General features: G+C 59.6%; 2 protein-coding genes across 3 annotated transcripts; both read right to left on the bottom strand.

The window, feature by feature from the left end:
* Nucleotides 1-1,321: 1,321 nt before the first annotated feature.
* Nucleotides 1,322-23,274, bottom strand: KCNN3 (potassium calcium-activated channel subfamily N member 3). Of its 2 annotated transcripts, XM_058043057.1 has the most exons (8): nucleotides 22,455-23,274; nucleotides 19,389-19,484; nucleotides 16,079-16,497; nucleotides 8,433-8,574; nucleotides 6,820-6,930; nucleotides 5,143-5,270; nucleotides 4,902-4,971; nucleotides 1,322-4,272 (listed from the first exon to the last, which is right to left on the bottom strand). In XM_058043057.1, exons 1-8 carry the CDS (start codon nucleotides 23,169-23,171, stop codon nucleotides 3,976-3,978), a joined length of 1,980 nt encoding a protein of 659 aa, XP_057899040.1. In that variant the 5' UTR covers nucleotides 23,172-23,274; the 3' UTR covers nucleotides 1,322-3,975. The 2 variants fall into 2 exon arrangements, with proteins under 2 accessions (XP_057899040.1, XP_057899041.1); XM_058043058.1 differs by lacking the exons at nucleotides 19,389-19,484; nucleotides 22,455-23,274 and adding an exon at nucleotides 16,898-17,069.
* Nucleotides 23,275-24,010: 736 nt separating this feature from the next.
* On the bottom strand, nucleotides 24,011-27,370 carry PMVK (phosphomevalonate kinase). The gene is made up of 5 exons (XM_058042625.1): nucleotides 27,150-27,370; nucleotides 26,944-27,007; nucleotides 25,722-25,874; nucleotides 24,435-24,564; nucleotides 24,011-24,260 (listed from the first exon to the last, which is right to left on the bottom strand). Exons 1-5 carry the CDS (start codon nucleotides 27,368-27,370, stop codon nucleotides 24,124-24,126), a joined length of 705 nt encoding a protein of 234 aa, XP_057898608.1. The 3' UTR covers nucleotides 24,011-24,123.
* Between the last annotated feature and the right edge of the window lie 295 nt (nucleotides 27,371-27,665).

The following is a 27,665-nucleotide window of genomic DNA, read 5'->3' as shown; positions in this document are numbered from 1 at the left end:
GAGTACAAGGGTGATGAAGGACAACAGCTCGGGTTCTGCACCTCTCCCTGTGCCCCATCCTCACTGGCAGTAGTAGCTGTACTCAGAAACAGACATTTTTGGCAGCAGCCTGGCGTTGCTGCCTGCTAACAACCGTGTTGGGTACAAAACCATAATTGAAAGTTACCATAACCATCATAATATAGCAATATATTTCATAGTTAAAATAAACTATTATACCTTTCCCTATTGTTAAAAAAAGAAGCGAGCAGTACAGAGGCAAGATGCAAACCCAGGTCAAAGCTCCTTAAGTCTGGACAGAAAGATCCATGAGTTTGCAGAGAGATTGTGGAATTTTTCTGGTATTTCTAGGATAGTTCCTTGCAGGCAGAGCAGGAGGGAGACTCGTGGAGCAGAAAAAAGCCCCCAAGGCTGTGCCAAAAATGGGACTGGCTGGGTCAGGTGGGTCCTGGAGGGGCACTGGCCCCACTGGGCTGTGGGATCAGACAATTCCCAGCTTGCAGGAGGTCGGCATCTCTGCGGTTTTCCTCTTGTGCTGTTCTTCCACCTTGGCTGCTGATCTCTTCTCTCTGTCCTGATGTCCCTAAGGGCACCCAAAATGATCATCTCAGGTGTGTGGGCTGGGCTGGGCCGGCTGGGGAGCATTTCCTGGAGCTCTTCACCGGGGCTGTGCCAGCCAAGGCCGCTGGTGACCAGGAGCTGCCATCAGGGTGGGCATGCTGGGCTGCCCTGCCCTGCCCTGGGGGCTGCTCACCCTTCCTGCCCCCCCTGTGGCCTCAGGTGGGCTCTGGGCTCCTGGCAGCAGGGCTGGAGGGGGGTTGGTCCCACTGCTGGCCATGGTGGAGTCTGGTGCTGGGAGCGATGGGTCAGGGCTACTGCTAAAACTGGCATGGGGTGAAGGGGTGGGATGTGGGATTTGGGGGTTGGGATGGGCATTCAGGGGTGTGGAATGGGGAATGCAGGGGTGGGATATGGGCTTTGGGCATTCAGGGGTGTGGAATGGGGGATGAAGGGGTGGGATATGGGCTTTGGGCATTCAGGGGTGTGGAATGAGGGGTGCAGGGGTGGGATGTGGGATTTGGGCATTCAGGGGTGTGGAATGGGGATGAAGGGATGGGATATGGAGTTTTGGGGTTGGGATGGGGATTCAGGGGTGTGGAATGGGGGATGAAGGGGTGGGATGTGGAGTTTTGGGGTTGGGATGGGGATTCAGGGGTGTGGAATGAGGGGTGAAGGGGTGGGATATGGAGTTTGGGGGCTGGGATGGGCATTCAGGGGTGTGGAATGGGGGATGCAGGGGTGGGATAGGTGTGTGTGGGCATTCAGGGCTATGGAATGGGGGGTGAAGGGGTGGGATGTGGAGTTTGCAGGGTGTGAGGTGCAGGGCACACAGTGCAGACCCCAGGTCACAGGCACAGGGGTGGTTGCACTGCAGCTTGTGCTGAGATGAGGCCAGGGGAGGAAGGTTGTGGGGTGCACAGGGACCCAGTGCCCCAGCCCTGCTGAAATCCCACTGCAGCAGCAGCTGCTCTGCCCCAGAGCAAGGGGCTCCTGCTCCAGCTGCAATCCCAGCACTCTCCCTCTGGTCCTGAGCACCCTGGGGCCTGCAGCTGGCAGCTCCTGCTCTTGTCTCACTTTTTGGATTTCCCAGACTCGATCGTGTGCCTGGCAGGGAGGTTCCTGGTTCCTGCTGGCAATATTGATCTTTAAGGATCAATACTTCCTCTGGCTCTCTGCTGCCCCAGGACACATCTCCACACCTCATCCCACGCACAGCACCATCCCAGGGGCAGTTTGCTCCTATCCTGAAGCCCAGAAAGCATTTTTCTCCACCAGCTGCCTGCAGGCCAGGGAAAATGCTGCATTTCAAGCTCCTTCTCAGAATTTCTGACATTGCTATGCTGGGAACCTCCTGAGAGAGATCATCAGGAGCTTCTGCAGGGCAAGATGGGCAGGGGGGCACCCACAGGCACACAGGGCTGAGAACAGATCACGGGGGGCTTCCAAGGCAGCAGTGAATCCCCAGCCATCCGTGGGATATTAATTATACCAATTACAAGAGCTTGGAGGAGCAGCTCTTCCCCAAAGGCAGGGATCTCCCACTGGCCAAGGACCAGCAGCAATGGGCACGTGAAGGCAACAGGGGTGAGTGTGTTTGTCCCCTGCTCCCAACACCTCTGCAGCACAGGGATCCCATTTTGTAGCCTTCCTCCTCCTCCTCCTCCTCCTCCTAGGGCCAGCATGGGGGCAGCACTCCTCACTAATTGCTGCTTGTTTCCTATGTGACTCCAGCTGCAGGGCACAGGGAGTGGAGCCACCTCTCACCACTGGCAGCAAGGAAATGCTTCAGCATTGGGGGGGTAGGGGTGGTGCTGCAGGAGGGTGGTGGGTCTCTACCCCTAGGTGTGCACAAAATCCAGCATTATTTATGGAAGGGAAGAAGTTACAAAGGAGAGCATTACAGGCTGAGTATACCTGGAGTAACACAGTGACTGATTACAATTACTGACACTGCTGGGTGAGGCGTAATTAATATTGCAGAGTCATTACACGGTTACTTCATCTGTTTAAAAAATATAGAAATATTCTCTCTGCTGAGTTTTCATGGAAAGCAGCAAACAGCAGCCCCAAAGTCAGAGCCTGGCATGGCTCCATGCAAGGATGCAGGAAAGCCAGAGCGTGACACTGGGGCAGAACTGAGGAGGAAAAAGGGAGAAATGGTGAAAGCAAACCAGAAAGTGGCTGGTTCCAGAAGCAGCCAGGTGATGCCAAGGGTACCTCAGGAAGCTGAACACCAGCAAAAAAGTAAAATGGGGTCTGAGGTGCTGCACTTTGGCGGGCATGGGCAGCAGCGCCTGTGCCAGACGGTGCCAGAGAGTGCTGCTGCCCTCCACCAAACCCAGCAGGAGTGGCACGAAGGCCGTGGGCTTTGTTTTAAACAGATGAAGCACCTGCCCCTGCTACCACATCACTTGCCAGCGAGCTCCTGCTTGATCCTGGTGGATTGGACATTGCCAGCTGGGCTCAGGCATGGATGTTCCCAGCACAAGTGGAGACAGTTGGAGCTGATGGGGTGTTCATCCAGCACTTCTGAGGCTGCTGCAAAGAGCCCACTGGCTTTGCAGAATGCTGGGAGGCTCCCAGCAGGCAGTGATGTGAGCACCTGGAGACCCCCTCAGTGCCCGAGCTGGCCTGCCAGCCCCATCCCTGGCCACCAACACGTGGGCTGGGGACAGCCCTGCGTGGCCCTGCACGCTGTAGGCACTGCTTTCCTGGCTCTGGCATTGTCTCCAGGCAGAATATGACACTGAGGACCAGAAAGAAGAAGCGTCCATTGTTCTTCTCTGGGTAGAAAACACTCACAGCTCCAGAGAACTCCACAGGAAGGTCACAGTCAGACATTGTCACCCAGCTGTCAGCGTGAGGGGGCTGTCCTGTGGCTAGGAGATGGAATGGAGCACGGGCAGCGTCAGCCAGAGCCTTCATCACCAACCTCCCCACGCTGGCACCTGCCTGGCGAGGTTTGGCAATCTTGAGAGGAGCAGGGGGCCCAGGGAGAAAAAACCTCTCCCTCCGGTGTCTCCGTTGCTTCAGTGCTTCTGACTCGGTGTTTTGTTTTGTTTTGTTTTGTTTTGTTTTGTTTTGTTTTGCTTTGTTTGTTTTGTTTTGTTTTCAAACGTGAAGACCTGAGATTGAGCGTGGGTTTTTTCCCGTTCTGCCACCGGACGCCGCGGCACAGGCCGGCCCAAGGCATCACCTTCCGTCCCCTTCCTTCACCACGTGTAGAGGCACCTGAAGAGGGATGCAATTCCCCAAACCAAGGCGTTGGCAAAGCTCCGAGCGGCGCTCGGGCGCTGCTGGTCCCACTACTGGCTCCAGCTGAAGGCTCCTGCAGCGGCTCGAGGGCCAGAGGGAAGTTCACAGATCCGTGTGGAAACGCTTCCCCCGTCCCCAGCAGGGCTCAGGGGCTGTGTTTTAGCAGCTGCTCGAGCTCGTGTAAGGGGTGGGGAAGGAGGTGGAGCTGACCCCGATGGGGCTCTCAGAGAGGGGTGTCTGGGGGGTGCCCACGGGCACAGCCACCCCTCTGGCCTCCAGCACGGCGCTGAGCAGGCGCTGCTGCTGCTGCCGCAGCATGTCAGCCATCAGCAGGGGCAGGGAGTTGAAGCTGGCACTGAGCTGCTCCAGCTTGGATTCCAGGCCGCTGATCTGCTTCTCCAGGTCCTCGCTGCGGTCGTTTAGCTCTGTGATGAGGTCGTACATCACGTTCTGCATCTGGGCAGGAGACACAGGGGACAGTTAGTACCGTGGCTGGAGGGGTAAGCGCCACAGAACTCATCATTTTACCCCTGAGAGCTGCCCCATCTCTTTCTACCCCAGCTTCTCCAAGGTTCTGCCACTGCAGTTTGGCTCAGCTCACCCCTTTACCCCTTTATCCCTGAGAGCTGCCCCGTCTCAGCTCACCCATATTCTCCAAGGGTTCTGCCTCTGCAGTTTGTCTCAGCTCACCCCTTTATCCCTGAGAGCTGCCCCATCTCTTTCCACCCATGTTCTCCAAGGCTGCTGCCACTGCAGTTTGGCTCAGCTCCCCATCTCAGCCCACCCCAGCTTCTCCAAGGCTTCTGCCACTGCAGTTTGGCTCATCCCTGGCCATCAAAGCAAGGAAACTCTGCTGAATCTGTGCTGCTGAGCAGTGGTACCCCTTGCAAAAAGAGGGTTGCAGGGAACCTCTGGCTCATGAATGTGTATCTCCTGCTTTGCAAGGGCAGCCATCCCACAGCAGCTATTCCTTGCTGACATTTACAGAGCCGGAGCATTTTGCGGTCAGCCAAGTCTGCTTTAGTTATTCAGAGTGAGGAGAAACACCGAGTCTGGCCAAGCCACAGGGTTCCTGTGGGACTTGCCTTTGAGAGGTCGACAAGGGTGTTGGCTTGGTCACTCAGCTTCCTCTGCTCCATCTTCACGCTCCGTAACCTGGGGGGAAGGAAAGAGCACGTGGCTGGACTCCCTCCCCTCTTCCAAACTGCATCTGGGCACCTGCCTGCATCTGGGGCAAGGCAAAACTGCCCCCACAGCCCTGCCAGGGACACCATCCTGCTTTATCTGGAGCTCAGCCTGCCCCCAGCCCCCTGCACAGCCTCTTACTGGTGGATGGCTTGTAGGAACTTCCTCTGGTGCTTCCTGACTTTGGCGTGGTCGATCTTCTTCAGCAGCTTGGTGTGTTTGTAGATCAGCCACGTTTCCCTCAGGACGTTGGCTGCAGCGTTCTTGATCTGAAAAGGAAGAGTGGCTGCAGGTCCCCAGGCATGTGGGACCTCAGAGACACTGAACCAGTGCTGCACATCCCCTGCCCCAGCTGGAGAGAGGCTCTGCACCCACAGACTCTCCTGGGCTGTTCCAGGGGATGCTGAGCACTTCAAGCAGCAAGAGAGGGCAGAGCTGTTGGCCCCTGCTGCACCCACATCCCAGTCCTGGCTCTTTGCCCACGCACAAAGTTGTACCATAAGCCTCAAGAAAAAAAAAAAAAAACAAAGTTTTTTCTCCACCAGCTGCCTGCAGGCCAGGGGAAATGCTGCATTTCAGGCTCTTTCTCAGAATTTCTAACATATTCTCCATTGCTTTGCTGGGAACCTCCCGAGAGAGATCAGCAGGAGCTTCTGCTGGGCAGGATGGACAGGGGGGCACCCATCTGTGAATCCTGGCAGGTCCCAGGCCAGCAGGTCCCAGTTATGCTGCTGGTGCTGGGATGTGATTTCTGCAGCTCTGTGCCTGAAGCACAGCTCAGCTGCTCACTCCAGGAGCAATTGGCTGCTCTGTGCCTGGCCTGGAGCCTGCAGATCCCCATCAATGGCACTGCAGAGGGGCTCAGCAGCTGTTTTGCTCTCCCAGCCTGGTCACACCAAGGTTCCTGACTATTCCTGGGGTGTCAGGGCTTTGGCTGGGGCTCTGCTCTCTGGGGTGAAGTGCGTGCCCTGCTTGCAGCCCCCAAAGGATTTACCCCCAAAGGTGCCAACACCTTCCTCTCCTGTTGTAGCTTCACTCAGAGATGCTGGCACTTTCTCCCACTGTGGTTCCCACAGATCCAGAGGTGCTGACACCAGTAGCTGCCTTTCCAAGGGCTGCACTGATGCTTGTTTTGCCACCATCCCCTCTAAAACAGAGCAGAGCCCATTATGTGACACCCACTGTTGGCTTGTTGATGCTTTGCCATGGTGAGGCTGCCAACACCAGCGACCTCCTGCAGCTCCTCCACGCTCCCAGGGATGTGACACCAGTTCTGGTGACCCCACGAACACCCTGCTGCAGGCTCTCCTCAGAGGAGCCTCACAGTATGGTTCTTATCCGTGGTGGACACTGAAATCACTGAAATCCACTTGTCTTCCTGACAGCAAGAGGAGTGAGATCATGCTCTGGAAGAGGAGGGAGTGTGCTCCCAAAATCACCTCAATCCCTGGAAGACAGCTGCTGCTCTTTGTCTCAGTGTAACGCTGCTGCCTGTGCAACATCCACAGCATCTGGAAAACTTCCTCAGCAGTGGTACCCACAGGATTTACCCTCAAAGGTGCCAACACCTTCCTCTCCTGTTGTAGCTCCACTCAGAGATGCTGGCACCTTCTCCCACTGTGGTTCCCACAGATCCAGACGTGCTGACATCTCCTTCCTGCCACAGTGGCCCAAATCCCATTGTACCTTCACTCAGAGATGCTGGCACCTTCTCCCACTGTGGTTCCCACAGATCCAGACGTGCTGACACCTCTCTCCTGCCACGGTGGCCCAAACCCCCAGCTCCTGGCACACAGCAATGCCCCCATGTCACCTTACCCTCTTGGTCAGCTGTGTGTCCATCATGAAGTTGTGGACGTGCTTCTCAGCTTTGGTGAGCTCCAGCTTCCTGGCCACCACAGCCACCACCAGTGCTGTGCATCCAGCACCCTGTGCAGGGACATCAGTTGGGGAGCACAGTTTGTCTCTGGTTTGTAACACCAGCACTCCCACCCTCACCCTTGAAATCTGCAGATGACTAAAGCTACATGTCCTCCCTGTTATCCTGACAAGATCTTACAGAGCCTGGGTGTCCTTGGGTGGCTGGTGAAGGGCTCTGTGATTAATGGGAGAGGCCAGGGCTATTGGCAAGGTCAGCAGTGCTTGGTGAGGAGCCTGTGCCAGAGATCTGCCCTGTGCCAGAGCCCTGTGGGATGGAGAGCCCTCCATTCCCAAGAGAGGTCTGGGCTGGGAGAGCAGTGGGGAAACACCAGGCAACGCCAGTGAGAGCAGAGAAAGGGCCCCAAATCAGGACCCTAAATTGAACTGGTGCAGCTGGGAGCTCCCTTATGCCAGCAATCAGGGCCAGATGTGCATTCCCAGTGCACATCTGTGCTGAGCTGTCCTTGCCAGAGCCTCCCTGCTCATCCCAGCTGGGTCCCTGCCTGCCCCCAGAGCTCTGGCAGAGTGCTGCCAGCCTGGCAAGCTCTCTGTCCTCAAAGAGTCATTAATTAACTTGGTGGCCTGAATCCTTCAGTGTCCTCAAAGGTCCTGCTGCACTCTCTGGCTGCCACCACCCCTCTGCTCCTGGATGGGTGATTACCCCTGGTGCTGAGTGCCCAGCAAAGCCTCCAACCCCAGAGGGCGTGGGGGTCCCCATTCCCAGGGGTGGGGGGCTGTACTGGGCCTCACTTCAGAGTCACCACTGGCTGGGGAAGAGTTTTGGGAGCCTGGAACCCCCTCAGCTGAGCCAGCAGCTCCTCCTCTGCTGGCAATTGCTGCATCACCCCCATCCACAGGGATTTTCTCCCACCAGCAACACCAGCCTTGCTGCATCTGGCCTCATCCAAGACACATCAAAGATCTGCAGAAAATACAGGGGGGGCTCTTGGTGGAGCCCCCCCAGCTGATGGCATGGGGTCTGCCCTAGCTGGGAGGAGGGATGGCTCCATCCCCAGGGCCTGGAGCTGAGGTGGGCAGAGCTGATGGCTGGGGAACATCTGTGAGGAGCCCCCAGCTGCTCCTTCAGGAAAAGGAAAGGGAAAGGGAAAGGAAAGCCCCACAAGCCAGGAGATCTCGTGGTGGGCTCATGGGGGCAGGTGCTCTGGGGGCACTGGAGAATGGTGGCCTTTTGGCTAAGAAGGAAAGGAAGCCCTGGCAGATGAGCAGTGGAAACCAGATGGTGTGGACCAGGATGGCCAAGGGATGCTCAGGTGCCCTTCTGCTCCCTGACTCCACCCTTCCTGAGTGTGGGCCCAAATCCACCCCAAATCCATCAGCTGAGACAGCTCCATCAACTCCCAGGCTGTGAGACCTCAGAGCTGAAGTCATTGGGCCTTGCACATTGACAAAACAGCTGAGAAACAGCCCCTGGTAAATTCCAGCGGCCTCTCCTCCTGAAATGGAGACAGACAGAGCCCACAGGAGGGAAACCAGCCCAGCACGACCCTTACCATGATGCCAGTGAGCAGGCAGACTCCCTTGCCACAGTAGGTGTGTGGGACCATGTCCCCGTAGCCGATGGAGAGGAAGGTGATGGAGATGAGCCACATAGCACCCAGGAAGTTGCTGGTTACATCCTGCTGGTCGTGGTACCTGCCAGGGAGATGGGGACATGAGTGTCACAGCAGGGGACAGGGGTGGATGGGGCAGGAATGGGGGCACAGGATTAACAGCACGGTGGGATGCGCCACAGTTGCAGTGGTTGCACAATTTCTGGCACTGGAAAACCCACGTGGACAAAATGAGAGCACAAACTCGGTTGAAAGGGCTTCTGCTTTCAGTCAGAGCTGTCACCACACCCCAGTGCTGTTGTGTGTCCCCTGTGCCATGTGGTGCTGATGGGACAAAGAGCTGTGGCTCTGCAAAGGCCCTGACCACAGCAGCTCACCCTTGGCATCCCCCCTGCATCCCTGTGGTGCTGTGGCACTCCAGAGGGCAGAGCTGCCAGCAGAACTGCTGGGGATGGGTCCTGTGGAGCCTCTGGCACAGCCTTGGCTTCCAGGAGCACAGGAACAGCTCCCACACACTCCAGACACGGCACATGTGGAGTGGCTGCAGCTTTGGGAATGCTGCAGATTTTCCAGGTCCCTGCTGCTGGGGATGTGAGGTCAGTGATGACCACTCTGGCTGTCCCAGACTGGCTGTGGCTCTTCCAGAAATCACAAAGAGGAGCCCCAGCTGCCTCCAGCTCCCAGGGCTGGGCAGGCACAGCCAAGCCAGGCAGGTACAGCTCCCAGGGACGTGGTGCTGAGCCCTGGCAGCCAAACTCAGCCCTGAGCTGGCAGGGGCAGGCAGTGCCTTCACCCCACCATGAGCAGGATGGTTGTTCTCCTGCCTCTCCCTGGCAGGCTTCTCCCAGCCTCTTCACAGGATCTGGAGAGGGAAAACAGATGGAGCTTTTGGCAATCCCAGCTCCAAGAGCATCGCTCGCAGAGCAGTTGGGTTTTCTCCTCTTCTGAAATGTTTTTCCCTCAGCTGGAGACTCAAATGAGGTCCTGGTGCAGGAGGAAGCACCTTCAGCCATGGGGAGGGTGGGTTGGCCAGGGGAGCTAGAGCCCATAGCCTCCCCAGAATTCCAGTGCCAGCAGTGGAATTATCACACAATTACTCCAGAGTTAGATAGGTTGTGGGCTCTATGGGATTTAGGGCCCATAAACTCCCCAAAATTCCAGTGCCAGCAGTGGAATTATCACACAATTCTCCCAGAGTTAGATAGGTTATGGGCTCTATGGGAGTTAGCACCCATAACCTCAGTTGTGCTCCCCAAAATTCCAGTGCCAGAAGTGGAATTATCACACAATTACCCCAGAATTAAATAGGCTATGGGCTCTATGGGATTTAGGGCCCATAACCACAGTGGAGCTCCCCAAAATTCCAGTGCCAGCAGTGGAATTATAACACAATTCTCCCAGAGTTAGATAGGTTGTGGGCTCCATGGGAGTTAGCACCCATAACCACAGTGGAGCTCCCCAAAATTCCAGTGCCAGCAGTGGGGCACACACAATTCTCCCAGAGTTAGATAGGTTGTGGGCTCTATGGGAGTTAGGGCCCATAATCTCCCTAAAATTCCAGTGCCAGCAGTGGAATTATCACACAATTATCCCAGAATTAAATAGGTTATGGGCTCTATGGGAGTTAGCACCCATAACCACAGTGGAGCTCCCCAAAATTCCAGTGCCAGCAGTGGGGCACACACAATTCTCCCAGAGTTAGATAGGTTATGGGCTCTATGGGAGTTAGGGCCCATAATCTCCCTAAAATTCCAGTGCCAGCAGTGGAATTATCACACAATTCTCCCAGAGTTAGATAGGTTATGGGCTCTATGGGAGTCAGGGCCCATAAACTCCCCAAAATTCCAGTGCCAGCAGTGGGGCACACACAATTATCCCAGAATTAAATAGGTTATGGGCTCTATGGGAGTTAGCACCCATAACCTCAGTGGCAATCCCCAAAATTCCAGTGCCAGCAGTGGAATTATCACACAATTCTCCCAGAGTTAGATAGGTTATGGGCTCTATGGGAGTTAGGGCCCATAAACTCCCCAAAATTCCAGTGCCAGCAGTGGGGCACACACAATTATCCCAGAATTAAATAGGTTATGGGCTCTATGGGAGTTAGCACCCATAACCTCAGTGGCAATCCCCAAAATTCCAGTGCCAGCAGTGGAATTATCACACAATTCTCCCAGAGTTAGATAGGTTGTGGGCTCTATGGGAGTTAGGGCCCATAAACTCCCCAAAATTCCAGTGCCAGCAGTGGGGCACACACAATTCTCCCACCCAGTGTCCTGAGGAGAGCTGAGCCCACCTCATCCCACAGGCTGGAATGTCCTGAGGGAGCATCATGCTGGACAGGGGGGTTCAAGGCCTGTTGGACAGAGGGACATTTTCTCCACTGAGCAGCACTTTGAGCAAGATTGATAAACCAGAGAGTTTGGCCCTGGTCTATCAACTCTTGGGCAGAAAGAGGGGCCGCCTGCTCAGACAGCAGCACCACTTTCTGGGCTGCAGAGCAGAGGGTCCGAGGCACTTTGTGCCATGCCCTGACCTGCACACAGCCACCCTCACCTCTCTGGAGCCCTGAGCATCACCCACAGCACCTGCCTTGTGTGTGACAGCTCCGGGCAGCTCTGGGCACAGCTCCGGGCACACGCTGGGGCTCCGGGCACACATCGGGGCTCCGGGCACACACACTGGGGCTCCGGGCACACGCTGGGGCTCCGGGCACTGCTCCAAGCACACGCTGGGGCTCCGGGCACACACTGGGGCTCCGGGCACACGCTGGGGCTCCAGGCACGGCTCCGGGCACACGCTGGGGCTCCGGGCACACATCGGGGCTCCGGGCACAGCTCCAGGCACACGCTGGGGCTCCGGGCACACATCGGGGCTCCGGGCACAGCTCCAAGCACACGCTGGGGCTCCGGGCACTGCTCCGGGCACACGCTGGGGCTCTGGGCAGCTCCGGGCACATGCTGGGGCTCCGGGAACACATCAGGGCTCCGGGCACACCCTGGGGCTCCAGGCACATGCTGGGGCTCTGGGCAGCTCTGGGCACACGCTGGGGCTCTGGGCACACATTGGGGCTCCAGGCACGGCTCCGGGCACTGCTCCAGGCACACACCGGGGCTCTGAGCAGCTCCGGGCACACGCTGGGGCTCCGGGCACACGTTGGGGCTCCGGGCACACATCGGGGCTCCGGGCAGCTCCGGGCACACGTTGGGGCTCCGGGCACACGCTGGGGCTCCGGGCACACGCTGGGGCTCCGGGCACACGCTGGGGCTCCAGGCACGGCTCCGGGCACACGCTGGGGCTCCGGGCACTGCTCCGGGCACACGCTGGGGCACACGTCTGCTCCGTGGGGCCGGGCGGGCACACCGGAGCGGCGGGCGAGGTTGCCTAGCAGCGAGAGGAGCGGCCCCGCGGCGCACGGGAGGATGCTGAGGATGCTGAGGATGCTGAGGATGCTGAGGATGCTGAGGATGCTGAGGATGCTGAGGATGCTGCTGCCGCCCCCACAGCCACGGAGAGCGCGGCTCGGTGCCGTTGTTGCGTTGTGATTGTAGGGTTTAGCTCAGAACCTCGGGTTCCTCACTGATAATTCCCTCCCAGGTGTGTCAGTCAGCTCTGCTTTCCCCTCCCAGCACTGTCTGTCAGTCCTGGAATTCCCAAAGTATTGGCACATTCAAACCCCTGGGGGGGCATTGGGCCATCCAGGTGTCCTTTGTCCCTTTGTCCCTGCTTGGTGGCTCCCTGCCCCTTCCCTGGGGTTAAAGGAGCAGCAACCACGGGCTCAGGGAGTTCTGTTGGAGCTGGTGCTGCACTCAGAGAATAAAGCTCTGGATCCCAACCCTCCATCAGAACCGACTCCTTTCCTTCACCATCACCTTAGAGCTTCTCCACAGAGGGAAACCTGAGGAGCAGCCCCTGGTATGGGGGGAAGCTCCATCCCAGCACCACCAGAGCTCCTGCAGGCCTGGAATTGTCTCCATGCATCCAACTGCAGCAGCTAGCCAGCCCAAAGTGTCTGTGGAGTGAAACACCACAAATCCAACCAGCCCAAAGTGTCTGTGGGGTGAAACACCACAAATCCAACCAGCCCAAAGTGTCTGTGGGGTGAAACACCACAAATCCACAGCCCAAAGTGTCTGTGGGGTGAAACACCACAAATCCACAGCCAAAAGTGTCTGTGGGGTCAAACACCACAAATCCAACCAGCCCAAAGTGTCTGTGGGGTGAAACACCACAAATCCAACCAGCCCAAAGTGTCTGTGGGGTGAAACACCACAAATCCAACCAGCCCAAAGTGTCTGTGGGGTGAAACACCACAAATCCACAGCCCAAAGTGTCTGTGGGGTGAAACACCACAAATCCACAGCCAAAAGTGTCTGTGGGGTCAAACACCACAAATCCAACCAGCCCAAAGTGTCTGTGGGGTGAAACACCACAAATCCAGCCAGCCCAAAGTGTCTGTGGGGTGAAACACCACAAATCCAACCAGCCCAAAGTGTCTGTGGGGTGAAACACCACACACCCAGCCAGCCCAAAGTGTCTCTGGGGTGAAACACCACAAATCCACAGCCAAAAGTGTCTGTGGGGTAAAACACCACACACCCAGCCAGCCCAAAGTGTCTGTGGGGTGAAACACCACAAATCCAGCCAGCCCAAAGTGTCTGTGGGGTGAAACACCACAGTTGCTGCTTTTTGGTTCAGCACCAAGGGCCAGACAAGCTCAGGCACGTCCTGTCTGGCTGGATTGGTAAATATTCCAATAAAATGTGGCAGCCCAGCCCCAGGACCACGTCTTGGAGAGGCACCACCACCTCTAAACTGCCCAGGGAATGGTGCTGCAAACCACAGCAAACTGTTTTCCAGTGCCAGTGGGCAGTGGGGACAGGGGGGCACGTCCTGGGTAGCCCCTGTGGGAGCTGTGTGACCCCCCCAGGGCTGGTGCATCCCCCAGGGATGTGGCATCCCTCACACACGCAGCGTGTCCCAGGGGCTCTGCGTTCCCCCAGTCCTGCATCCCCCAGGACTGACGCATCTCCAGCCCACCTGGGTTCTCTTCTGCCTCTCTCTGTACACTGAGGGAGGTGATGGCAACTGCCAATGATCTGCAGTGCCTCGTCTGCATAATTTCTGGGGAGTTTTTGTTCCTGAGGGTTCTTCGTTGCATCTTGCAGCCCAAGCCTTGGCAGGGGTTGGGTTACCCTCCTGTGCGTGTCCTGGGTGCCTGTCCTCCTGCTCCCTGCTGAGGAGGCACAAACCACAATTTCTCAAACACAATTAGGCAGTGCCTGAGCTTCCAGCTCATAAGGAGAGCATCATTAAGGGAGGCAGGAAGGCAAATGCAGGCAGTAAAAGCTCATAAAATCTCAGTGTGCCGTCCCACGCCACCGCCACAGCATTTCCAGCTGCCCTAATGCCCCTTTGCAGCGTGACCACAGCAACGGGTCCCACCCTGAGGAGGAGGGGGATGGCCTTCCTCTCACTTTGAAAGCAACCTGGGTGTCCCAGGTAACCCCGGGGTGCCAGTTGCTGTGATCCCTCACACCTCAGCTCCAAGGATGACACAAAGCTGCCACAGCAGGGCAGCTCGTGAAGGACCTGCCCTCCCTTGCCAGGTGCTGCTGGCAGCCTGTGGAGAAAACCTCCGGGCCCAGCCCTGGGCTGCCACCAGCACAGCCCCCCGGCTCCCTCAGCAGACAAAGAGTGGTGGCAGGTCCCCGGGAGATGGAGGTGCAGTGATACCCACCAGGCTGGTCGCCACAGCAACCCCGGTGCTGAGCACGCTGGCGCTGGCGCGATGCCATCGAGCCGTGGGTATGTCACCACAGTGTTGTCATGGCAGTCACTTGCAGCGATGCTGGAGCCTGAGCCAGGCCCTGTCACTCCCCATCAGCACCTCTGGGCCCTCCCCATAGGCAGCCCCCAGCTCCCGCCACTCTCCTTGTCCCCCTCTCGTGCTCCTGGGGCTTCTCACAGATGTTCTCTTGCACAAGGACCTGTGAGGACAGGGCTGAGCCTGCTCTGCTTCCTGCCTGTGCCATTTATCATCTGTGACAGCAGGGCTCAGTGCAGGCCGCCACTGAGGCCCCAACACCCCCCTCCTCCAGGCTGTTGGGACATCACATCTCCATTGAGAATTCCAAACTGCCCTGAATCCCAAACCACAAAGTGCTGAGCTCCCAGAGCCGCTGCACATCATCATGCATTCCTGAGCTGCTGCACATCCTGATCTGCTGCACATCCTGAACCGTGGAGCTTTCCAAGCCTCCACACATCCCAAACTGTTTGTCATGCTCGTGTCCTGAGCTACTGAGCATCCCAAATCACCCTGCATCCCAAACCTCCATCCATCCTCAACGTCTGTGCATTTCTGAACGGCTGCACATCCTGAACTGTGGAGCTTTCCAAACCTCCACACATCCCAAACTGCTGTTTGTCCTGAACTACTCGTGTCCTGAGCTACTGAGCATCCCAAACCTCCATGCATCCCAAACCACCCTGCATTCTGAACCTCTGTGCATTCCTGAACTGCTGCACATCCTGAACCGTGGAGCTTCCCAAACCTCCACACATCCCAAACTGCTGCTTGTTATTTCGTGTCCTGAACTACTGAGCATCCCAAACCACCCTGCATCCCAAACCTCCATGCATCCTGAACCTTTGTGCATTCCTGAACTGCTGCACATCCTGAACCGTGGAGCTTTCCAAACCTCCACACATCCCAAACTGCTGTTTGTCCTGAACTACTCATGTCCTGAGCTACTGAGAATCCCAAACCTGCATGCACCCCAAACCTCCCTGCATCCTGAACCTCCATGCATCCTGAACCTTTGTGCATTCCTGAACTGCTGCACATCCTGAACTGCTGCACATCCTGAACTGTGGAGCTTTCCAAACCTTCACACATCCCAAACTGCTGTTTGTCCTGAACTACTCGTGTCCTGAACTACTGAGCATCCCAAACCACCCTACATCCCAAACCTCCCTGCATCCTGAACCTCCGTGCATTCCTGAACTGCTGCACATCCTGAACTGTGGAGCTTTCCAAACCTCCACACATCCCAAACTGCTGTTTGTCCTGAACTACTCATGTCCTGAGCTACTGAGAATCCCAAACCTGCATGCACCCCAAACCTGCATGCACCCCGAACCTCCCTGCATCCTGAACCCCCCTGCATCCCGAACCTCCCTGCATCCTGAACTGCTGCACATCCTGAACTGTGGAGCTTTCCAAACCTCCCCACATCCCAAACTGTTTGTCATGCTCGTGTCCTGAACTACTGAACATCCCACACCTCCCTGCATCCCAAACCTCTGTGCATTTCTGAACTGCTGCACATCCTGGACCGTGGAGCTTTCCAAACCTCCACACTGCTGTTCGTCATGCTCGTGTCCTGAACTACTGAGCATCCCAAACTTTCCTGCATCCCAAACCTCCCTGCAGCCTGAACCTCCCTGCATCCCAAACCTCAACAGCTGAGCACCCCACACCACCAGGCATTCCCAAGCCCTGAGCACCCGAGCTGCCACAAACCCCCAGCCCCAGCTCATGGCAAACACCCCGAACCCCCGAGCACCCCAAACCCGCTCACCTCTCACACACACGCACTGTCCACGCGGCGATGATCCAGAGGGAAATGCTGAAGACCAGCAGCACTGTCCCAGGGCAGATGGTCATGAGAGTCTTCATGACAAAGCGGGTGTTGAAGTTGATCTTGTTGAGCGCCCCGATGCTGCGCGAGGAGGCGTCGGTGAAGAGCTTGCTGTGCAGCAGCATCACCCGGGCGATCAGGTAGAGGCGCAGGAACATGGGGATGGACAGGATGATGTCCACATCGGCCTCTGCCCGGGATGGGGTGTAGGAGAAGGCCAGGCGAGCTGTCCAGAAAAATTTGTACTCCCCGGGGATGGGGTGGATGGCACAGACCAGCATCTCCAGGCTGATGTAGAGGATGCGCTCGTACGTCATCGCTATCCGCCAGTCGTCAGCTCCGTTGTCGATCACAAAGAGCTGCCAGGATGCAAAACAGTCACCACACAGGCCCCACAACCTGCCCACTGCCATCCCTGACCCTCCCTCCACAGGATCTGGGGGTCAGAGCTCAGGGGAGCTGGGTGTGGCTCAGCCAGAAGCGTTGGGGATGGATGGGGAGGAAAAACATGGGAATGAATCACCACCAAGCTCTGTGCTGCCCTGCTGGTGTGTGCCAGGGATGGCCACCAAAACTTTTAAGGTGCCCGGCCTTGAGCACCCAGGCTCAAAATCTGGCTGGCAGGAGCCCACCTCCCAAAACGTCCCCCTCATCCAGGCCACAGAAATGGGCAAGCCATGGTGCCACAGAGCACCAGCATGAGTCACCCCAGTCCCCCTGCCCCTGGGGTTGCACTGATTTCGCTGACAGTGGGCACACCCCGAGTGCCAGGGCAGTATCTGGGCAGTGAACAGCACAGTCGGAGCATCCAGCTGCTGGCGGAGATGGGATCCAGTTGTCATGGCAACTGACGGTTCATCCTGGGTACAGCAGCTCCTCTCCCATCCTCAGTGATGGAGTTGGGGTCTCTGCAGGAGCCGGGGAGGTGACAGCTCAGCTGGCCTCTCTGGGATGCCACCAGAGCCCTGCGAGTCACCCAGGGAGGTGACTGGGCAGGGGCAGTGCTGAGGCTGCCATTGGCTCCTCCCTGGTGTGACCCAGCAGCAGGGACCCGCTCAGGGCCTCTCTGCCAGCAGCACTTGCCAAAGAAAGCACCAGGAAGGGATCCAAGGGGGGGATGTGGCAGAGGTGCCATTGTCCAATGTCCTCAATCCTTCACTCACGGAGCGGCGCTGGCTCGCTCACAGAGCCAGGGCTGGGCAGAGGGTGAGGGGCGAGTGGGGAGCTCAACCCCAGCTGGCCGTGAGCCCAGGAACGACCCTGCAGAGGCCCCAGTGCACCTGTGCCAGCCCAGCCTGGCATCTGGGGCTCTCCCCGGGGATGGCAGGAGCCACCGGGGCTGACTCACGGTGTGGCTGTCCCAGCCACCTCCCTTTCTGTAGGGAAAACTCTGCTCCTTTTAGCTGCTTTGTTTGAGAAATTGTTTACAAAAATGCTCCAAGCTGTCAAGGGAGATCCTCAGGCATTTAGCAAGCTGACAGCCTATTCCTTCCTGGAAAAGGGTGTTAAAATAAACAAATTAGCAGGCGGAAAAGGCAGGAGCCTTTTGCCTGTGTGATGGGGAACTGCCACAGGCCGGGGAGGGGAAGGAGCGAGGTTTGGGCAGGATTCCCCCGAGCCTGAGCCAGCCCCTCTCTGTTCTGTACCTGTAAAGCATCAAAGTGGGTTTCCATGGAAACCTAGAGTGGCTCAGTGGTACCCAGGGGGGCATTTCCCAACACATGCAGCATCCCTGGCTCCAGCAGGGGAGGGAGCAAGAGCCACTACATCTCCAGGAGAACAAAGGCCAAGAAAAGCTACCAGGACGCCTCATGAGGATTAAAGTTTCACCAAGAGCCTGAGCAGCTCCAGGCACTCAAAGCACAGGGATGAGGAGTCTCTGCCCCTCCAGAACACCCTGGCAGGAGCTGGCAGCATTGCCAGCACTGCTCTCCTTCACCTGCTGTGGTATAACGTGGGGTTTGAGTGATGCCTCAGCCCCAGAGAAACTGAGGCACAGGAAGGCCTTCAAAGGACTAATTAACACAATTAGTAGGATGATAGAATCACAGGCTGGTTTGGGTCGAACAGGACCTTAAAGCTCATCTCATTCCACCCATTTTCATGGGCAGGGACACCTTCCACTACCCCAGGCTGCTCCAAACTCCACTCAGCCTGGCCTTGAACACCTCCAGTGATGAGGCAGCTCCTCTGGGCAAGAGAGGAAGAGGGAATCCTGAGGGAAGAGGCTGATTGTTTCCCATAGGCTGGGAGGTCTGACAAGTGCCATGGCCAGGTGAACACACCTTGGCCAAGAGGTACAAGAAGTTGAGGATTTACAGCTCTGGCAGCCCCATTCGATTTCTGTTGGGTTATCAGCAATTTCTTTATCACACTTTATAACACCCAGGGCAACGAGCAGCCAGCACCACTTTGTTTGGAGCAGATCAAGTCACACTTATCTCATTCCCTGCTCCCAGTGTGAGTGGCCTGGCAGAGCACTGGGATCACGGTGAGGTGCAGGGGGACAGCAGTGGCACTTTGGTCAGGGCAGGAGATGTGGGATGACCTGTGTGCTGCCTGGGTGGATGCTGTGTTTGCCCAAATCCCTGCCAGCAACAACAAGCAGAGAGGAAACAGCGAGCAGGGAGGGCACAGCTCACCCTGCTGACCCCAGCCACCGTCATCCTGGGGTAAATATTATTGCAGCAACAAGCAGAGCTCTCAAATATTTGCATTGAGCAACTCAACGTCCCCCAGGCTTGGTCCCCGTGGGGGCAGACAGGGAGTGGGATGCTGCTGCCAACCCCTCCGTGGCAAAGCCCCCCAGCCCCAGGAGGGACAAGGTGGGGTTTTGGTGCACTCAGGGCTGGGGGTTTGACATCCCTGCCCAGGATGCTCCTTCTCCTGCCTGGTGATTCATTCCTCCCAGGCCCTGAGCGGGCTGGCACTGTGCCGAGGCACAGGGAAGCAGAGCCTTCCTGGAACAAACTGGGAGCCCTTCAACTTCCCAGGGAGGAAGAGAGTGTGCAGCCCTGATTAGGAAAGGATTTCTCGGTTTTCCTTGGCACTTTGACTGCCTCGAGCCCTTCCTGGCTGTGGTCTCCTCCAGCATATCTGCCCAGCACCTGGGGCCCAGACAGACCAAGGACTGCCCCCCAGGACCCTGACAAAGAGGAAGGATGCTCCAGGATGTGAGCTCAGGTGCTGTGCCCCACTCACAGGCGGTTGGCAAACCCCACAGCCCCTCAGTGGCGATGCCAGCACCTACCTGCACCTCCCGGGTGTGGTAGGCGATGATGAGGCCCAGCAGGATGACGGTGGAGAGGCTTATAAGGCATTTCAGGGCCAGGGAGAACATGGAGTCCTGCAGGGGGAAAGCAGCGAGGGCATTAAGGGGCACACAGCTGTGGGCTCCACACCCCAAAGGAAATACTGACCCCCCAAAACCTGCTGTCCCATCCTCAACAGCTCTTGTGCTGCTTCAGCTTCCCCCTGAGCAGCCTGACACAGTAGCAAGGGCACCATCAGAGCCATCAGCACCACTGGTACCAGCAGCAAAAATAAACAAAAACTCTTTTTTAATTCTGTTCTGCAGGTCCCAGCCTCCCCTCTGCGATGTGCAACACCAGTGCCCCAGCCCCATCCGGCCTGAGCCCAGTGTTGTGGCATCCACACAGAAAATCCAACCAGACCCTCCAGCTAATTATATGTAAATTAACCCAGCCCCCAGTTCCCTGCTATCCCATCCTCAACAGCTCTTGTGCTGCTTCAGCTTCCCCCTGAGCAGCCTGACACAGTAGTAAGGGCACCACCAGAGCACCAGCATCACTGCCACCACTGGTACCACCAGCAAAAATAAACAAAAACTCTTTTTTAATTCTGTTTTCTGCTCTGCTGAGTGCAGTTCCCAACCTCCCCTCTGAGATTCCAGTGCCCCAGCCCCATCCAGCCCGAGCCCAGTGTTGTGGTATCTACACAGAAAATCCAACCAGACCCTGAAGCTAATTAATCTTATGTAAATTAACCCAGCCCCTGATTCCCTGATGGCTGAACTGGCTGTGAAAATCAGGATTCAGCGCTCCCTTTGGATGCTGGTTAACCCATGTGTGTGCCAGCCCCACTGATGGGGAGCATTGGCAGCCCCTCACCGGGATGCTGCCCCCAAACCAGCCCCCCTCAGCCCCCATGCCACACCTCAGTGCCACCCCCAGCGTGCTGAGGCCTGGCACAGCCGGCCTGCCAAGGCCCAGCTGGCCCATGGCACCCAACCCTTGGCACCCCAGCGTGCTGGGCTGGCTCTGGCCTGGCTCTGGGCTGTTTCTGGCCTGCCTTGGCTCCCTGTTCCCCCTGCTCCTCATCCCCACAGGCTGTTTGCACGCAGAGAAGGGACTATTTGCTGTGGAGGCGGCTCCGCATTGTTAACGACTTGGCTCTGGCTGTGCAATTGTGTGGATATAATGGCTGGTGCTAAGAAAAGTGCTGTGACTAAACACTACTATTAACAGGCAAGCTCCAAGGGCAGCCTTGTGCCAAGGTGGCTCCGGCCAGACCCTCCTCAGGGGCACAAACCCTGCGTGGGGCACCTGGTGAGTGTCACAATCGTGCACCAATGCCTCCTGCATGAGGAGAGCCCTCAGGAAAGGCCATTCCTGGATCCCATGCTCACAGCAAACACCGTGGGGTCTGGGCTGAAGCGGGGAAGGACCTTGGCACCCCTGGCACGCGTCCTGCTGCACCAGGTGATGGCAGGATGCTGCACACGGGTCGTGGGAGCAGCAGAATCGAGAGGCCCAGTGCTGCCCACAGCCAACTGACAGGCAAACCCTGCTCACCGTGCCCTTGGTGCCCAGCCCAGCCCTGGCACCCTGTGCCTGGCAGCACGTGGTGGCACGGCTGGGGCCGTGGGGCAGGGCTGGAGCTGCACCCCATCTGCACCACAGGCACTCCCACACCCGCGATCACGGCCCTGCCACCGAGTTCTGCTTTCCCACCGGGGGATTTTCACGCAGCTGCTGCAAACCTGGCCCAGGGGCCTGCGGAGGCCGGAGCCAGGGACTCCCCTGCAGCCTGCCCGGGGCTGTCAGCGCGATTGTTGGTGTGACAGAGGGGCAGCAGCGTGTCACAGCTGCTGCATGGCAGCAGCGCTGACTCACGGGGTCTTCCCCAGCTGACACAGCAGCTCGGCGTGCTGGGGCCATTGAGCATGGCAGCGCTCTGCTGGTGAGCCTGGACAATCCCCCTGGCGCCGCACGGAGCCTGCCGGGGCGGCTGCGGCTCAACAGGTACCAGATGCAGCTGGGGGATGCTGGTTTGGCTTTGCTCCTGCCAAAGGGGGAGCGGGAACCACCAGGAAAAGGCTCTGGCTTTGGAGCATCTTTCTTTCTCGGCGAGGATGCCAGCTTGGCGTGCCCCTGCCTCAGACAGAGCAGCGGACCTGCCGCCTGCACCCCCCTGTGCCCGCTGACCCGTGCAAAGATGGGGCTCAGGACCCCCCCAAACCAGACTGGGGAGGCAGCAGGGTCCCCAAAACCACAGGGACCCCCGATTGCATGCATTCCCTCCTCCCCCTCCCGTGCTGACAGTGCCCATGGATCACGGCAGGAAGGGGGAGCAGCCCCTTCCCACCGCTCCTTCCCCTTCCCACCGCTCCTTCCCCTCCCCGGGCAGCACCGGGACCCCCCTGGCTGCCCCCCAGCCCCCTCGGCAGCAGCGCCGGCCCCGCTGACGCCCATGGGTGCTGGTGGGGGTGCCGATGCCTTCCCCCCTTCTCTGGATAAGTATAAATAACATGACAGATGTCTATACAAAGAGTTATTCATATCGCTGCCAACCAGCGCAGCCCTGGGAGCAGGAGCTGCTGGAAGGGACGTGGGGGGGGGGGGAGAATTATAAATAAAAGGCACTGTCCTGCAAAAAAAAAAAAAAAAAAAAAAAAAAGAAAAAAAAAGGCGAAAAAAATTTTAAAAAGGCAGGAAGGGGTGTGGAGGAGGAGGAGGAGGAGGAGAGAGGGGGTGCTTCGCTGCACGGCCGGGGGCACAGTGCTTGTGAGGAGTGCAGTGCCATGCCAGCAACAGGCACACAAACCTCAGTGGGTCGGTGCCTGCTGCTGCCGGAACCACCAGCACAGAGCTCCTGCACCTCCAGCCGGGTGCTCACCCTGCCCAACACCTGTGGCTGCGGCATCCACTACAGAGAGCTCCGGGAACATCCCTCCAGTCCCCAGGAACATCCCTCCGCTCCAGAGGAGCTCCATATTTACCCCGGGGCACAGATGGGGCAAATGGCTCCACGTTCACCCCGCCAGCCCCGCGCACACCCCCGGCCCCGCCGGTACCTTGGAGTAGAGCCCCCAGGAGAGCTCGGTCTCAATGACCATGACGACAATGCCAAACATGCCGAAGATGAGCGCGTAGTCGCTGAGGCGCTTCCTCTTCTCGAACAGTGCCCGGCGGTGCCCGAGGCGGTACCCAATGTTCTGTGCCTTGCGCTTGGGCCCCTTGGCAAAGGTGCTGGGGGCCGGCCGGGCGGGCGGGCGGCTGGGACGGTGGGCGGCGGGCGCATGGTTGTCCTCTCGTGAGACGACAATTTCGGGGGGTTCGCCGGCACCGAAGAGCTGCAGGGGCTGCGCCTCCGGCTCGGCCTCGATGAGGTTCCGTCGGGATGCGCTGAGCCGGCTGAGGGGCTTCATCACGCCGCCGCTGTACTTGCAGGAGCTCATGGCGATCTCGGTGAAGGGGTTGCTGTCCCGCCGGTGAACCAGAGGGCTGGGCTGCCGGTGCTTGCCGCTCGGCACCCCGGAGCCCGCGGGGTGGTCGCCGAGGTTGAGCTGGCTGCCGTGGCGGGAGGAAGGGTGGAGGGCGGCGGGGGCGGCGGGAGGAGGAGGAGGGGCCCGTAGCGACCCGGGCGAGGAGTGCAACAGGCTGTGCTGGAGCGGCGGCAGCGCGGAGGGCGGCGGCGGTGACCGTTCATCCCCCGGTAACGGGCAGGGACACCGACCGTCCTCCTCCAAGTCCCCCACGCCCGAATCGTGGAGATGCCCCGATGTCTCCATGACGGCGGGACCGGCGCCGCTTTGCGGGGCACCGGGTCCGCTTTACTCGCCACCGGCGCCGTTCGCTGGATCATGAATGGGCTCCGTTGCTCTCGCCGCTATCGCCGCCGCCACCGCCCCCGCCGCTGCCGCTGGCCCGGCCCCGCAGCGCCATTGGCCACGCCGGGGCTCCCCGCAGGCTGACATCATCCCCGCCCGCTCCCCGCTTTGGATCTCCCCCCCCAGATCACACCCCCGGCTCCTGCATCTCTGCGGGGTCGTTCGGGACTTGTAGTGCACCGGGCTGCGCCGATGGGCGAGTCCCGAACGACCCCAAATCTGTTTAACCCATTGGGTTCCCCCACGGGCATCCCCCCTCCTTTGATATGATCCCTTTAATCCGTTTAGAGGCCGGGGATTACCAGCGGCAGCCGGAGCAGGTGTTCCCATCCCGGGGTGGGTCACCCCACGGACGGGGGGCACAGTGTGTGTGTCCCACGGTGTCCCCAAGGTCGGGGTAGAGCCAGAGTATGGGATATATACACACAGATCTATATAGGGCCCCAATCCCCCCTCAAAACCCCCAGCCCACCCAGGCACCCCCAGCCCCTGCCGTGCCCAGCTGTTGCAGGAGAGGAGCAGATGTGAGTGTAGGAGTTTGGGAAGCAGATAATCTGGAGGGAATTGGCTGCTAGAAACCTTATTAAAAGACACCACGGAACATCCAGCTGGTGACCCCAGCTTGGACAGAGCTGCAGGACAGAAGTTCTGACCCCTGAAAGCTGGGAAACCCATGGTGACCGTGGGGCAGGATCACCTGTGTGTCCCTTCCCCAGAAATGAGACACAGGCCCAGCGTGGCAGTGGTTCTCAGTGTCAGAGCTTTATTCCAGAACAGGGAACATCAGCAGGAGGTGGAGATGAGGGGCTGGGGGGCTGATGCAGCCCCCAAGCCCCAGTGGAGAGACATGGAGCTATAGGCTCCTGTGGACAGACTGCACCAGCTCCTCCAGCTGCTCGCCCAGGGCCACCTCATCCCCGTCATTGGTGATCACCCAGTCAAAGGCCACTCCCTGGTCCAGGCCGCACTCAGATTCGGCGTCGTCCACCCCTGGTGGCACAGAGCCCAGGGAGGCCCCAGGGATGGTCAGGATGTGTCTGTCTGCACCCCCGCCACAGCCTCACAGCCCAGAGGTGGGAGCCTTGATCCCCAGCCTCCTGCTCCCAAGGAAGGGCAGCGGAGGCAGCAGCCCCAGGTCCGGTGTCACACCAGGCACTCGCTCACCAGTGACAAACACCCAGTTCCTCCTCTTCCTCGTCTCCTCAGTAGCCACCACCCTCACGGTCTGCACCGCATCCCCGTAGGCGGCCCGGAACCACTCCACGTCTGAGAGGCGCCGTGTGTCGCTCACCACCTGCACAGGGCTCCATCATCAGCACCTGGCCTGCGCCCCCGGGGAGCCCCTGCACCCCCAGAGCTCACCCACAGCGGCACAGGGCATCGGGGAACCCCCAGAGCTCACCCACAACGGCTGCAGCACCCCCAGAGCTCACCCACAGCGGCACAGGGCATCAGGGAACCCCCAGAGCTCACCCACAACGGCTGCAGCACCCCCAGAGCTCACCCACAGCGGCACAGGGCATCGGGGAACCCCCAGAGCTCGCCCACAACGGCTGCAGGGTCCCCGTGCCCTCCTGGAGCTCACCCACAATGGCACAGAGCCCCCGGTGCCCTCCTGGTGCTCACCCACACCGGCTGCAGGGTCCCCGTGCCCTCCTGGAGCTCACCCACAATGGCACAGGAGCCCCGATGCCCTCCTGGAGCTCACCCACAGCGGCACAGGGCATCAGGGAACCCCCAGAGCTCGCCTACACCAGCTGCAGGATCCCCGTGCCCTCCTGGAGCTCACCCACAATGGCACAGAGCCCCCGGTGCCCTCCTGGTGCTCACCCACACCGGCTGCAGAGCTCACCCACACCGGCACAGAGCCCCCGGTGCCCTCCCGGTGCTCACCCACAATGGCACAGGAGCCCCGGTGCCCTCCTGGTGCTCACCCACACCGGCTGCAGAGCTCACCCACACCGGCACAGAGCCCCTGGTGCCCTCCCGGTGCTCACCCACACCGGCTGCAGGGTCCCCGTGCCCTCCTGGAGCTCACTCACGATGGCACAGGAGCCCTGGTGCCCTCCTGGTGCTCACCCACACTGGCTGCAGAGCTCACCCACACCGGCACAGAGCCCCCGGTGCCCTCCTGGTGCTCACCCACACCGGCACAGAGCCCCCGGTGCCCTCCCGGTGCTCACCCACACCGGCACAGAGCCCCCGGTGCCCTCCTGGTGCTCACCCACACCGGCACAGAGCCCCCGGTGCCCTCCCGGCGCTCACCCACACCGGCACAGAGCCCCCGGTGCCCTCCTGGTGCTCACCCACACCGGCTGCAGAGCTCACCCACACCGGCACAGAGCCCCCGGTGCCCTCCCGGTGCTCACCCACACCGGCACAGAGCCGCCGGTGCCCTCCCAGTGCTCACCCACACTGGCACAGAGCCCCCGGTGCCCTCCCGGTGCTCACCCACACCGGCTGCAGCGCCCCCTGCACCGCGGCCCGGCAGAAGAAGCCGGGGTCGGCGCTCCGCTTCTCCTCGCCCCAGCGGATCATGTCCTGGCGGAACTTCTCCTTGTAGGCACTGGCATCCAGGAGGCGCTCAAAGTCCAGCCCGTGCTCCTGCGGGCAAGGAGGGATCAGTGGGCACGGCCTGGGCAAACAGCATGGCATGGCATGGCACGGCTGCCGTGACACGCCACAGCACAGGGATGGGATGGCACAACACAGCGCAGCTTGGCACGGCGTGGTACAGCGTGACCGTGGGATGGCACAACATGTCCTGACATGGCGTGGTGCGGTGCAGCATGGCACAGCATGGCACAGCATCAGATGGCACAGCACGGAGCAGCAGGGAAGGCAGAGAACAGCCAAGCACATGCCCTGGCACAACTCAGTGTGGCACGGCACGGCTCGGTGTGCTACGGTGTGAGCATGGCACAGCACAGCACGGCACGGCAGTGCCTGGCACAGCTCGGGACAGTGTGGCACTGTGTGGCACGGTGTGAGCATGGCACAGCACAGCACAGCACGGCAGTGCCTGGCATAGCTCGGGACGGTGTGGCACTGTGTGAGCATGGCACAGCACAGCACAGCACAGCAGTGCCTGGCATAGCTCGGGACGGTGTGGCACAGTGTGAGCATGGCACAGCACAGCACGGCAGTGCCTGGCATAGCTCGGGACGGTGTGGCACAGTGTGAGCATGGCACAGCACAGCACAGCACAGCAGTGGCTGGCATAGCTCGGGCATGGTGTGGCACGGTGTGAGCATGGCATAGCACAGCACAGCACGGCAGTGTCCTGGCATAGCTCGGGCATGGTGTGGCACAGTGTGAGCATGGCACAGCACAGCACAGCACGGCACAGCATGGCAGTGCCTGGCATAGCTCGGGACGGTGTGGCACGGTGTGAGCATGGCACAGCACAGCATGGCACGGCAGTGCCTGGCATAGCTCGGGACGGTGTGGCACAGTGTGAGCATGGCACAGCACAGCACAGCACAGCAGTGGCTGGCATAGCTCGGGCATGGTGTGGCACGGTGTGAGCATGGCACAGCACAGCACAGCACAGCAGTGCCTGGCATAGCTCGGGCATGGTGTGGCACTGTGTGTCACAGTACGAGCGTGGGATGGCACAGCACAGCACGGCAATGTCCCGGCACAGCTCGGCGGGTGTGCCACGGCTCGGTACCTTGGCGTACTGCTCCTTGAGGGGCCCGGAGAGGCGCAGAACGGTGCAGACATCAGGGCCCAGCCTGCGGGAGAGGAGTGAGCGGGACGGGCACTGGCACCGGCTCCACTCGGCCAAGTCCCGGCCTCCCCGTGCTCCGGTACCATCCCCGCCCGCCGCGCCTTCCCCGCCCACACGCCCGGCCCCAGTCCCGCCCGGCCCGGTACCGGTTCCGCAGCTCCTCGGCCACGAAATCCTTCCCCGATTTCCTCTTCCCGCTCAGCAGCAGCACCGAGCGCGGCGCCGCCATCGGCGCCTCGGCCCCGCCCCTGACCACACCCCCGGCCACGCCCTGACCACACCCCCGACCACGCCCCTGACCACACCCCCGACCACGCCCTTGGCCACGCCCCTGCTGGCCCCGCCCCCGGCATCCCGCCCGTCTCATGGCGCCCCCTGCCGGGCAGAGCCCGCACCGCAGCGAGGCTGCCCCGGGGACACGGCGGGTCCTGCCCCCGGTACCGCGCACCCGGCACTTCTCTGCCCTCCCTGCCCCCGGTACCGCGCACCCGGCACCCCTCTGCCCTCCCTGGCCCCGGTATCCCGCACCCCGGCACCCCTCTGCCCTCCCTGCCCCCGGAACCGCGCACCCCGGCACCCCTCTGCCCTCCCTGCCCCCGGTACCGCGCACCCGGCCCTTCTCTGCCCTCCCTGCCCCCGGTATCCCGCACCCCGGCACCCCT

This window comes from Melospiza georgiana, chromosome 33 (assembly GCF_028018845.1).
Source record: "Melospiza georgiana isolate bMelGeo1 chromosome 33, bMelGeo1.pri, whole genome shotgun sequence".
In the NCBI taxonomy this organism is placed as follows: Eukaryota; Metazoa; Chordata; class Aves; order Passeriformes; family Passerellidae; genus Melospiza; species Melospiza georgiana.
This window is presented reverse-complemented; position numbering and strand designations above follow the sequence as displayed.

Coding starts and splice junctions, on each gene's coding strand:
- KCNN3 (XM_058043057.1), bottom strand. CDS start 23,171: ATGGAGACATCGGGGCATCTCCACGATTCGGGCGTGGGGGACTTGGAG. Junction 16,498..19,388: donor ACCACACCCGGGAGGTGCAG/GTAGGTGCTGGC, acceptor GCATCCTGGCAG/CTCTTTGTGATCGACAACGG. Junction 4,273..4,901: donor CCCTTGTCGACCTCTCAAAG/GCAAGTCCCACA, acceptor TCTCCTGCCCAG/ATGCAGAACGTGATGTACGA.
- PMVK (XM_058042625.1), bottom strand. CDS start 27,370: ATGAGACGGGCGGGATGCCGGGGGCGGGGCCAGCAGGGGCGTGGCCAA. Junction 25,875..26,943: donor TCAAGGAGCAGTACGCCAAG/GTACCGAGCCGT, acceptor CCTTGCCCGCAG/GAGCACGGGCTGGACTTTGA. Junction 24,261..24,434: donor GAACTGGGTGTTTGTCACTG/GTGAGCGAGTGC, acceptor CTGTGCCACCAG/GGGTGGACGACGCCGAATCT.